We start from the raw sequence: 12,920 nt of genomic DNA on the forward strand, positions 1-12,920 counted from the left end.
AGCGGCCAGGGCACATGACTTCGCAGTATAAGACACACAGTGTGGGCTCACGCTTTAATCCTCGAGTCGCGCACAAGCTCACCTTAGAAACATCACACACTAGCCAATACCTCACTTAATTTTCGTAGCCTAGAACTTTCACACCAGTAGGTATGATTAGTTCACTTCACACCCCCTTTATAGCTCACCCTAAACACCCCACAAACGTTACAGTGCTCCTACCCTCCTCTTTCCCACATTTTTCGCCCTTTTTCCCCCTTACTCGCTTCAACGGAATCACAAAATGGCGGCCAACACTTCCTAGTTGCAAACGCTCGCAGCCAATCAGCAGCAAGCTTGTGCTCGTAACGCCTCAGCCAATCAGATGGCAGAATTCCCATATATCGATATCTGTTAATTTCGATATTTCTCAAAAACTACTGAACGGATTTACACCGAATAAACAAAAGCGTGCTTTCTAGACCAAGACCCTTCTCCCTGCCAAAGTTCGACCTGTAGCCTTGTCTAAAGTTTCCTATGGAAATTAACATTGAAAAAACACGTTTTGGGACACCCCTTTTTTCTCGGCCCCCCCTTGCGGATCACCCCCAAACTTTCAACATAGGAGATGATCTCAACATAGAATTAGTTTTGAAAATTTCAAGATTCATCAATCGGCGCCAAAGTTATTGCGAATAGATTGTTGCCATTTTTCTATAGTAACTAGGTCCTTACTATAACTACCTACTGGCAACCGCCAGTAGATAATATATATATGTTAAAAACACACACTCCATTGCTCACATGTTCTCTAAGTGCTACCTGCTGCTGTATCCGAGGGCAGCCATCATAAAATGTTTTTAAGCATTCCAAGGTGGTACACATGCATGTGCCGCGGGCATTTCAGAATTCATTTTCTTATTCATTAGTGTAACTTTTTGTTAAAGCATTGTGGAATTCATTGAATGGTGGCGGCTACGCATTTGTCTGTAGCAGCCATCTCCCAAAAAACATGCATTGGCAAAGCCACTAGAGTTCACAGACTAAAGCTATTGATTTTGAATCTGCTTGTGTTTTTTTGGTGCAAAATATGGAGGTTTCTGATTATTTTCGATTTTTTTTGGGGGGGGAGCGTTCGAAAATATGTTTTCACAAAAAGAGAAGGTATGCACAGAAGTTTGACCCGGTTTTGTAGGATACATGGCCTTCAGAACGGAATTTGTCAGTTTCTACTGCCCCAGTGTTATATTCTGTGCTTTGGTGTGCCTCAAGTCAAACTTTATTGACTTTCCAATAGGCAAGAATACATCCCATCCAAGCCCTTCAACTACCCAAAGCTCTCCCAACTACCACCCTGTCCCAATTGAAGTATCCCCAAATTCAAGAATTGCTCCCGCTAGGTTTTCAAGACAAAGCTTAGGACAGTGTTGTAACCGAAAGGCAGTGTCCTGACTTTGTTATGCAGACATCCCTCACAAACGTATAGCGATCATAGACACGTTTTGCCTTTTGGGGCCATTTCGGGGTGATATTACTATCATTTTAAAAGTAAATGTAATTCCAGAGACGTCCTGTGTCAAATAATGAGTGCTTTGATAAGTAAAAATGTCGAAAACTTTGGCTGGCCGATAACCTGCTTGACGTAAACGACGCATTCCCTTGATTGTTCACATGCTTAAAATGAAGATGATCTCTGCTAACCTCATCCACCACCCTCCCTGTGTGCTTAGATCCTTACCCCTCCCGCTTTTTATAGTGTTTCCCTCGGGCCCGCCCAGTTTGCATCACAGGGGCTTTACTGTCATGTAGAAAGGGGGCGGGGTCGCAGCAGTAACCTAGAGTCTATTCACAACCTTGAGGCCCAGGGAGACGTTATCTCTGGTCCCTGTGTCCCCAGGGAGGGGACAGTGGGAAGCCAGTGACAAATGCTGCCTGGTGCGTGTTTCTTTACAGCCCTTGGAAGCAGAACATTTTCTCAGCAAAACCCAGCAGCCCCAGGTGAAATATGGGGCCATTAATCATGCAAATGTCCTGCACCCTGAAACACACATTCTACACGTTTTCTTTCAAAGTGCACCGCGCATAGCTGGTTTATTTCTTAAATGCACCGTTATCGCACATGTCTTGGTTCTGTGCTACGAATGTTTCACACGTGAGCCAACAAGGTAATATATGCCGTAAAGGCTTAGCCCCTCCGCCGTATGCGTTGTAGTTCGCCACCGACGCGTTCCGTGACGGAGGATGGAGGGTGGGCGGCCGCTTTTCGCCTTGTCGACTCCACCGGTGCTTTCACCGGCAGCGGGTTGTTGCAGAGGCCGCCGTTCCTCCCCGTAGGGGGGGAGAGGCTCAGGGGCCGGCGCCATAACCCTCGCCGCGCCGAAGGTGACAAGAAGGAACCGGTTTTGGGCGCCCTTGGCGACCAAAAGCGGCGAGCAGTAGCCCCTCCTGCCCACGCGCTGGCCTCGCGGCTACCACTCCCCCCCCCCGCAGCCAATGGGGGGGGCGAGACAAGATGCAAACCCCCCAATGGGGGGGCAGGCACGATCGGCGGGAAAAAGAAGATGAGGGATATAAGGGCCGCTCTCCCAGGGAGCTCCTAACTTCGGGGAGCAGGGAGAGCGGCGCACCGACGTGGTTTATGCAAAAGGACGAAGGACGAAGTACTGCCCGGACGAAGTACTGCGCAAGGAGACGGTGAGGTACGAACGGTCGTAACCAGGGCAGCCAACTGGCTGAGTGGCGGGACTATCAGGTCGTGACCTGCATCCGTAGAGCGAAGCGCCCTCCAGTAACGGGAGAGCGCTGGGTGAGGAGTCTACCGGACTCACAACGATCAAGACCCGCCCGCAGCCTTCGCCGGTGGGGTTGAGGTGAGCGGACGGACAGGACCAGCCCCGAAGTGAGTCTCACCTTTGTACACCGCTCTCGGGACCGTCGGTGCCCCTAACAGCTGGCTCCGCTTCTGCAGCGGCGGCGCCGGTGGAACCCTTAATAGCCCAGTTGGTGGAGCAGAGGACTGCAGTAAAGGGCCGAACATTCTTACGCAGGTGCTAAGGCACGCGCGAAACGAACCAAGGGCCCCCTGAACAACCCGGAAGAGAGGGAGGAGTCCTCGGCATCAACGGGCGTGGCGGAGCAGCTCCATCTTTCTACATCGACACTCGCGAGCCGAGTCGCGGGTGCACCCGGCCTTTTTGAAACGCGCCGGAAGGATTCGGGGGGCATAGGGCACGGGCCAGCAGGCCTTGGTGGCATCACGCGCACCACGCGCCCCTCCCCCCTGCAAAGCACGAGCAGCGCAGAAAACAATCATTACCCGGCTCGGAGGGCTTGGAAAAGGGGGACCAGCTAATATAAATTTGGTGCATAAGTGAGCGGCAGCACCCCGCTGGCAGCAATGGCAGAAGGGCAGCCGGAAGAACTTGCCGAACTCCTCAAGCGCATCAAAGAAGCGGCGGAGATTCACGGCAGGGAGTGGCTGAAGCCACACCTGGGCCTCGAAGGAGAGGAGAGCGCGGAAACGCAGGCATCGGAGGACGTTGACCAACCAGCACCGAAAAAGCTGAAGACGACAGCGCCGGAGACTGCCACACCGGGGCTGGCCCAGAGGAAGGTGCCCAGAAAGAAGCCGCAAAAGAGGAACCCACCTGCGGGGGGCGCACCAAAAGGCGACAGCGAGGGAGAGCCCAGCAGAGCGACAAGTGGTGAGCATATTGCAACTATTGTGCAGGAATGTGTTAAATCAATGGCGCCTTTATTGCTGAAGGGTCTTGGGCAGGGTGCCGGGGAAGCCCGGACACAGCGCGCAGAGGACACGACCGGCTTGCCATGGCACCTGATAGATCCCGGGTGGGCACGGCAAGCTAGACTGCAAGGACAAAGTGTGCAGAGTAGCCAGGGCGAAGCGGGGTCTCCCGTGGCAGCATGGGGATACGCTGGCGGCGTAAGCACCCCAGCAAGTGAGTCTCAGGCCACTGAAGGCTACAGCAGGCCATCCCCTGGCCCTGCGTCCTTGACCACAAGGGCTACGGGCCTGGCAAGTCTTATCCCGGTAGCGGTCAAGGAAAGGATATGGCGGAAAGAGTTCATAGATATTTTTTCCTTGCTGGAGGTTCAAATGGAGGGGTTGGATCTCACAGCCTGTGATAGGAAGGAGGAAGACAGGAGGGAAAGGCGCGGCGCCAGGAAGGAGCGTAACTTCGATAATTGGTTAGATGCATTCAGAATTATGGCATGCATCATTGTAGAGAAATTCCCGCGCTGTGCAGCGGATTTATGGCTATATGAAGCTAACATTCATTGGGCCCAAAGGCAATTCCCTGGTGACGCGTGGCTAGAATACGATAAAGGGTTCAGATTGAAGATGCAGAGACATCCAGAGATGGAATGGAACGAGGAGGATGTCTCTGGGTTCATACATAAGATGCTAGTGGCCAAAGAGGTCAAAACCTGGGCAGGAAAGAGTGACCAGTCCTTTCGGACCTCCTATAAAGGGAAGGGGGAAGGCGTTCCACAGACCCAAGTTTGGCGGGGGGAAACCAAACCCATCTAACGGCCCGGCGGCAATTTGCTGGAGATTTGATGCCGGAGATTGCACGTGGGGCGCAGCATGTAAGTTCTTGCACGCATGTTCCAAATGCGGGGGTGGGCACCCGTCAGCTGGCTGCCGAGGCAAGCAGGATCAGAAGAGGGACAAAAAGGACAAGAAAAATAAACAGTGATGGGGAGCGGGGGGGTCTGGAGGATTGCCAGTTAGCCAGGTCCCCAATTAACGTATATCAGCTGCGTGAACTGGCAAATAAGTACCACAACAGAACAGACGCTGCAACATTAGTCAAAGGTTTCGAGGAGGGTTTTGTTATACCATTCAGTGGCACACTTCCCCTGGGGGGGGCGGAGAACCTGAAATCCACTAGGCAGCACCCAGGGGTGGTGACCAAGAAATTGGCTAAGGAGAAGTCATTGGGCAGGATAGAGGGCCCCCTACCACCGCACCTCCAAAAGGGCCTGGTGATCTCCCCCCTGGGGGTCGTGCCCAAAAGGGAGCCGGGGCAATTCCGGCTCATTCACCACCTCTCTTTCCCGGAGGGGTCTTCAGTAAACGATGGTCTAAACCCAGAAGCATGCTCGGTGAACTATGCGTCCGTGGACGATGCTATCGATATGGTTAAAATGGCTGGGAGGGGGGCATTAATGGCCAAAGCAGACATAGAGTCCGCTTTTCGTCTGTTACCTGTACACCGCGCCAGTTTTCATCTGTTAGGTTTCCAGTGGGAAGGGGACCTATATATTGACAAAGCCATGCCCATGGGCTGCGCCATATCATGCGCATACTTTGAGATGTTCGCCACATTCGTGGAATGGGCGCTGCACGATAGACACCCAAAAGGGGGGAAGCTCCATTACCTGGATGACTTCCTGTTCACGGGTCCCGCCCAGTCACCAATCTGTGGGAACACGTTGGCGGCGTTTGTGGAGCTGGCGGGGGCGCTAGGGATTCCTTTGGCCCCAGACAAAACAGTGGGCCCTTCCACACAGCTCACATTCCTTGGCATTGAGTTGGATTCTGTGGCCGGAACGGCTAGGCTCCCCCAAGACAAGGTAGAGGACTTTAGGGCGGAAGTGAGAAGCCTGTGCGGTAAGAAGAAAGCTACGCTCAGGGAACTCCAAAGGCTGATTGGGAAGCTTAACTTCGCGGCCAGGGTTATCCCGGTGGGGAGGGTGTTCGCAAGGCGGCTCACGCAGTTGACAGCAGGCCTCACACACCAGCACCATCACGTGCGGTTAGGAACGGGGGTCAAACAAGACTTATGTATGTAGGATAAGTTTCTCGCAGACTTCAATGGCGTCCTCATATGGAGGGAGGGCTGGGTAACAGCCAGGCAGATAGCCCTGTTCACCGATGCAGCGGGCAGTGCGGGATTTGGGGCAATTCTTGGCCGGAAGTGGTGTGCTAGGCAGTGGCCGGAGAGATGGCACAGAATGGGTCTCACAGGCAACATAACATTTTTGGAATTGTTCCCCATTGTGGTGGCCATGACAATATGGAAACAGGAGTTGAAGAACATGAAACTAACACTATGGTCTGATAACAAGGGGGTGGTGCAGGCCATTAACAAGGGGGCGGCTAGGTGCCCCGATATCCTAAGGCTAATGCGTCAGTTGATTCAATTGCAGCTGGAAGGCAATTTGGAGGTGAAGGCCCGCCATGTCCCGGGGGTGGACAACACGGTGGCGGACGCCCTGTCCAGGTCACAGATGGACCGTTTCAGGGAGCTGGCGCCCAGGGCAGACGAATACATGACACCTTTCCCAGCGCACCTGTGGGACCTGGGGGGGTAGATCTCTCGATCCTGGTGAACCAGTCCCTTACCCCCGAGGCGGCTAGGCGCTACAGAAAGTACGCTGCAACAGTCATGGAGATAGGTGGGGTCCAGTCCCTGACCGACAGGGTGGGGACAAGGAAGGCGGCAGAGCGCTTTATACAGTGGGCATTTGCCAGCAAAAAGACAAGGTCCTGGGCGCAGGCACATCTGGCAGCTATGGCCCATTTTGCAAAAATACATACGGGGGAGGACCCGACAGCATCCTTGTACCTCAAAGCAGCCATGAAAGGGTGGAGACGGGCCGAAGGAAAAAGGGTGGACAGCAGGAGGCCCATAGATTTTGAGAAACTAGGCAGTTTGTTGGAAGCATTATCATGGTGCACGAAGAATGACTTTGAGCTACTCCTGTTCCAAGCTGCATTCTCGGTGGCGTTCTTTGGCGCCTTCCGCATTAGCGAGCTAGTGGCTCCCAGGAGGCAGGGGCCGGCCGAGCGCTGCATCCAAGCGGAGGACGTCAAGCCAGGGCCAGCCTCAGTGCAAATAAAGCTGCGAAGCTCAAAAACCGACCAAGAGGGAAAGGGCGCACAGAGCAACAGGTCATGCGCGGTGTGCTGCCTGAGGAGGTACATGGTGGCTCGCCCCACAGGCGGGGGAGCGCTGTTCAAGCATCAGGATGGTAGTAACCTGAGCAGGTTTCAGTTTACTACATTGATGCGCCAAGCCCTGGATAAAGCAGGGCTGCCCTCGCGAGCATTCGCTCCTCACTCGTTCAGGATCGGCGCAGCAACGCAGCATCACAACACGGCATGCCGGAGGCGAGAATCCAAGAAATGGGCCGATGGCGGTCCAGGGCCTACAAAACGTATATCAGGCCGCAGCTGCTTTAGACCTGCGGATAGGGTCGCGCCACTCGCCTTGGGATGCCGCACGGCAGGGTCAGTGGCGCGCAGCATGCCACCTTGGGATGCCGCACGGCAGGGTGGCACGCAACAGGAAGGCCAAACCCAAAAAAAAAAAAAAGGGAGAGACTGTATGATGATCTGATATGCACCCCATTGTTCAACAGGAAAATGCCCTCGGCTGGTATGGGTAGTGGGCCACTCGTTCGTCGCCAGGATGGGTACTTGGTGGCGGCAGACGGGCCACAGGCTGGCGGAAAGGCCCAGAGACACGTGCATCCGGTGGCTGGGACAACCAGGGATGAGCTGGAGCAGGCTGACGACGACGCTCGAGCATCTCCTGGCGGATGCAGCATGGCACCCAGACATACTGATCATCCACCTCGGGGGTAATGACCTGACACGAATGGGGAGGAGAGTGTTAAGCCACGCAATGCAGGACGACCTCGTAAGGGCATCGGCGGCGTTCGGGGGAACAACCATCATCTGGTCAGAAAGGGTTGTCAGAACCGCACTGTTTCTAGGTCTGGCTTGACTGCTTTGCTGCAAACCTTTTTTTACTAATTGCCTAAAATATACCTACAGTGGGGTTCGGCTCCACCAGATGAGTATTCCCCTCTCTCATGCTATTGGCTGTTTGGTGTAGCATCGTGCCTGCTTTGGAGTCCTTGCATTGCAATGCACCAAGTAGTAATTTACATCTCAAAAGTCCACTAAACGGTGACATATTAAATATGTATCGCGATGTATTGTATACAGAAAACAATTGTTTTGTTTTCCACTGCAGCAGTCTTTTTACTGTATTAGTCAGGAGTCTAAGTAACAGGCTAGACTTATTAGCTTTGCCATTGTTTGTTATTCTAGGAGAGCAGTGATATAATTTCCGTGAGTGGTGCCGTGTCAGTCTTTAAGAAGGAAATAATACATTAATATATTCCATGCAGATGTTACTTACCCATCAGTGCATTAGGCAGGGTTGTCAGCAGTGAAGTAAAAGTACACTAACACTTTGGATACATCTACATAGGCAATACATAACAGCCGTAGCGGCAAGGCCCCGGTACTAAGGTAATATGAGTAGTGAATGTCTCCAACTCAAATAACATCTGGCAAAACACTTATAAGGTCCCAAAGGCGAGACCTATTGGCTATGCTAATGCTTGTTTGACTATTATAGCAATAATGGGCTACCACTCCCAGAAAAAAAAAAAGATAGACAGAACTAGAAAGCTCAGACAGTAAGTCTAAGCATTTACTCACCAACAAAAAATACTTATAGTTGACTTTTTCCTCCCAAGTGTGTGACTACAAGACGGCACCACCCTGCACGAACCGCATGACCCTTGAAGAGACGCACTAGAGGGTAAACTTAAACAGCTCAGGTGTGAGTGACACGGTATGCAGGTGGCTGTACTAGATAGACCGTCCCATACACAGTTGAATCACTGTGACGTCTGGACCTAGACATTATATCACTATATAGGGAAGACATCAACTGTTCAGATTTTTGGGATACGTAGTCATGTCCAAAAAACTTCACGTTCACTGGGAAGCACATAGCTTCAACCAAAAACAGCACGGATTCAGAAAGGAAGGTTAATGTCGGATATTAAGATTAATGCCTAATGCTACTTGTTTATTCCATAAAATGGTCCACCATTAAGAATATGTTGAAACGTACATAGCGAGTTAGGATGGATTACTGAAATTAAGTCCTCTCTCCTTTTATTTGATCCTTTTGTTTTGCAGAAAAACCTCTGGATCAAAGAAAAGACAGGTGAGAGCATTAGGCCTCACGATGTGCGTGCACATGAAAAGCAGGGACACAGCCCTGACGAAGGCCCTAGACCCGATCGAGCTCATAGCGAGAGCCGAAACATGTTGCCACCAAAATAAAGGGTATAATTGAATAATTGTATTCAATAGAACCCACTAAATTCACGTTTTTATCCACACCCTTGGTACCCTCAGAATAAAGTAAAACATTTGCGTATACTTAGAGGTATTTTTAATACATCATTTTTCTGGGTCCCGGTTTATCCAGCTTGCTTTATCTAATAACTCCTGTTTCCATCTATGGTCAAGTCCACCCAGGTAGTATCATCTTACCAGGGTGTGGATAGGTGCGGATGATGAAGCATGTCACTATAAGTGAGTGAGGCGTCTACTCCAATATCTTTGGATATCCCATTAAGAATAAGATCTAAGCAGAGGTAACACCTGACATCCTGATATAATATGGAACCAGATGTTTTCTCACATAAATCTCTGAGTAATCAGTTGCTCGTGTGTGTATGTATATTTATTTGTCTTTACATAAACTCAGTCTTTCAGTCAGCCATCTTCATCTATTGGACTGCTGGAGTGTTCACATTTTGCTTTCGCCTTCCAGAGCATACTGTAAAGCCTTTTGTAGTGGATTATCCCACTATCTTCATCGTAGGATTAAGGCATGTTGCTCATCCACCTATAAATGAGTCCACCTTAGTGGCAGTTCTAGTCTGCAAATCATTGCTTTAATCTCTCTTTATTTAATGATTTTAATTATTTTTGCAATGGGTCAAATTTTACTTTATTCATTGCTTTTACATGGCACCTTTAAATGACAGAAATTTGCCTTTTATACATTTACGTTGTTAATGTCTTATAAAATTGTGCTCTATCCATGGCCCGGCCTGTTGCTTTGATTAAAGCTCCACATAGAAGTTTAAACCTTGTTAGGTGGTACTGACTTTAAATGTTGCGTAACATTTTGAATGGTGAAATTCCCAATTACCTATTCCTTGCAAGGGAGCGAGACCCCAGTGAAGACCACTGGTCCCAGATGCCACAAGTTACAAATACATGAATGTAGACTGTGGGGTAACGTAGTCAAAAAAAGCATCAAACTCATCACAGGTGTATTTCTTCAGTAAATCCCCATAGCATTGTTATAGAAGCAGTTCTTGTAATTTTAATTTAGTTCTTTCAGTACTCTCTTAAGCATTAAAATACTGATCACTTGTTAAAGAGGTAATTTCCTTTAGTTGAAACAGTAGTACTAATCATTTTCACTGACGTAATCTTGCATTATTTATTTTTGCTTTCTTTGAAGATTTCCTGACTAGCTAAACATTTTAGGTGGTGCAGAATTTTACACTACTTTGTAGGCTCTCTCGGGTTCAAAAAAACAGACTAGTTGGAACGTTTTATTGGCCATTGTAGTTTGGGTTGTATTGGTAAAAGCCTTATTCTTCACTTGAGAGTGTAACGGTATGCTGTTCAAAACTTAATTGACAATTCCTTTAAAAAAATCTTTTTTTACAGATTCTTCCCACAGCTCAACGCCTCCTGGATGAGTTGCTGTCCTCCCAGTCCACAGCTATCAACACCTTGTGTGGTGCCCCAGGTACGTTCAATTTTGCTGTTAAATGCCATTTTGTCTTCATAATCCATATACCTGGTTCTGGACGGCAGTTTAACATAAACTTCCTATTAATAAACTGTAAGGAAAGGATAAAGTAATCCTTCAATAGATGACGTTGTGCTTTTAACAAATATTTTTTGTGTGAAGGGACTGCTCCATTTCTCATCTCACAACTTCTCCGAACAGTCGTAAGGATTTTTTTAAATAGTTTTCGATCTTAACTACCATCAACTACGTATAATATTTATTTTTATTCACATTTAATTTCACACAGAGCAAAATCAACAAGTATCATATTGTGGCCCAACTGGTTCAAGGAACAATGATCATGACAAAGAGGGTATTAAAGAATTGCAAGATTTTGGAATGTCCTGAAAGCCCATTTGTTCTGAAAGGCTTTTGAACTTTATTACAATTGACTGTCTTTGTAAACGATCAATAAGGTCAAGTAGCTAATTGCAGCCTTTAGAATTTGGGTATGAATCCTGGTTTCAGCACTTAACCAAAGATATTGTGTGATTCTTCGAAATGTAACTTTGTGAAAAATTATTGGAAATATATGAAATGTGATGTAATTCAAATGTACAAAATCTCATTTGATATAAGGTATCTTCCATCGCAAACCCCACCTTCATATACAGTGCTCTGTTTCTACTGAGCCAAGTTTGCACTCGCTGCCTGTCTCTTCCTTTATCACGTGACGAAAATGTAGGGGTTGGGGTAGTAGACTGCCCAGTGGGGTTTGGGCATAGGGCTTTTTATGGCTGGTATAGCCTGCTGCAGAGAAATGTAAGGGTATGTTAAGACATTGAGTCATTCATTAGATGACTAAACCGTAAGTGAGCACGACTTTCACCCTGTGCCAAATCTCATGCAGACAGCGATTTCCATTTGGCAACCAACTGCACTCGGGAGGGCAAGCCACTGTTGTGCACGGTCTTCGCTCTTTGCACAACCCCTCACATACAGCACACTCCCTCCAGAATCCCAAGCCCTCTTCGATGGCCAGATCTCTAGTGCTCACACCCTCCACCCTGTGCTGCACTCTTCGCGCACAATCAACCCCCATGGGCATCCAACCACACATGGCTGGGCAAGCCCCTGCTGCTGATGGTCCTTGCTCTGTGCACAACCCTCACCAAGAGCCTACTCCCTCCAGACATCCAAGGCTCCGTTAGATGGCCAAACCGCCAATGTGTATGGCCTTTGCCTTGTGCCAAATACTTTACGGACAGCCATCCTTCCAATGGTAGCCATCCGCACAGTAATTGGCAAGCCCCTGCTGCTCATAGAATTTGCCCTGTACACAACCCCTCATGGACAGCCTACTTCCTCTACAAACCCGAGCCCCCGTTAGGTGGCACAACCAGGTTAACAAGGAGAAATACTTTCATTTCTCCTGTTGCAATGTACAGCACACACACAAAGTGGGAAAAGGTTTAAAGAATGTTTTTGTTATGGAATCGATCCCCTCTAGTTCAGAAATATGCCTAACACAATGCAGACACCTTCACACATGGGACTTGATTGTGGTCCGTGGCTTAATCTCTTGCTCCTCCTCTCCATGTGGCTGTTCTTTTCTGTCCTCTCCTGGGGATGTCATTCTTAATTGTCAATCCAAAAAAGATTTGGAACACCTCCCGCCACCAAAAAGAAAAAAACATGCCAGGAAACACTGCAGGGGATGTGAAACTTCTCCAGTGCCACAGTCTAACAACTGGAATAGGGTGGCAACTCCTTCGGATAACTTCAGACTAATGACAGTAGTCATCATCATCAACTTTATTCGGCTTTTATAAGAAAACCATAAACCTCAAACAAACACCATTAAAAAAAAAAGCATTTGCAATGCAATAGGTCTCGCATTTGTTGCAGTTGGAGCTACTGGCATTGTAAATGGCAGTGTTTTTTATCAATGTTTTTGTTTGCAGTGGAGTGATTATTTAAAAATTACACACTATACCATATTATAAGCTATTCTAGCAACTGTACAGTAAAGCTATGGCTATTTTAACGTAAAGGAGTGTGAATGGATGAATAAAAATGCAAGAAACAGGATCTAAAAATTTACGATGGAATGTATAGCAGGAGACAGGGACTACCGATCACAACAAATGTACTTGAAGTGATTGGGGCATCATATGCAATAAAAAAATCGATAGTACGGGGTGTCAGCGACGCTTGTGCAAATGTTGTTCAGCTGGTGAAGTGGTCAGCTCTGTTTGCAGATGCAAAGTGGTGAAAGGTGAAGTATTCAGCTCTGTTTGCAGGCACAAAGGGATGAATGGTGAAGTGGTCACTCTCTTCAGC

The 12,920-nt window shown here is 48.6% G+C and overlaps 1 protein-coding gene across 4 annotated transcripts in view; it reads left to right on the top strand.

Moving 5' to 3' along the window:
- Nucleotides 1-12,920, top strand: part of ZSWIM8 (zinc finger SWIM-type containing 8) — a 2,297,361-nt gene that overhangs the window by 515,585 nt on the left and 1,768,856 nt on the right. For all 4 annotated transcript variants that reach the window (XM_085603517.1, XM_085603518.1, XM_085603514.1 and 1 more), the window contains exon 6: nucleotides 10,511-10,592. In XM_085603517.1, the coding sequence (XP_085459643.1) occupies nucleotides 10,511-10,592 (82 nt within the window). The remainder of the gene's footprint in view (nucleotides 1-10,510; nucleotides 10,593-12,920) is intronic.

The sequence above is a fragment of the Triturus cristatus genome, chromosome 1_2 (genome assembly GCF_964204655.1).
Source record: "Triturus cristatus chromosome 1_2, aTriCri1.1, whole genome shotgun sequence".
Lineage (NCBI taxonomy): Eukaryota > Metazoa > Chordata > Amphibia > Caudata > Salamandridae > Triturus > Triturus cristatus.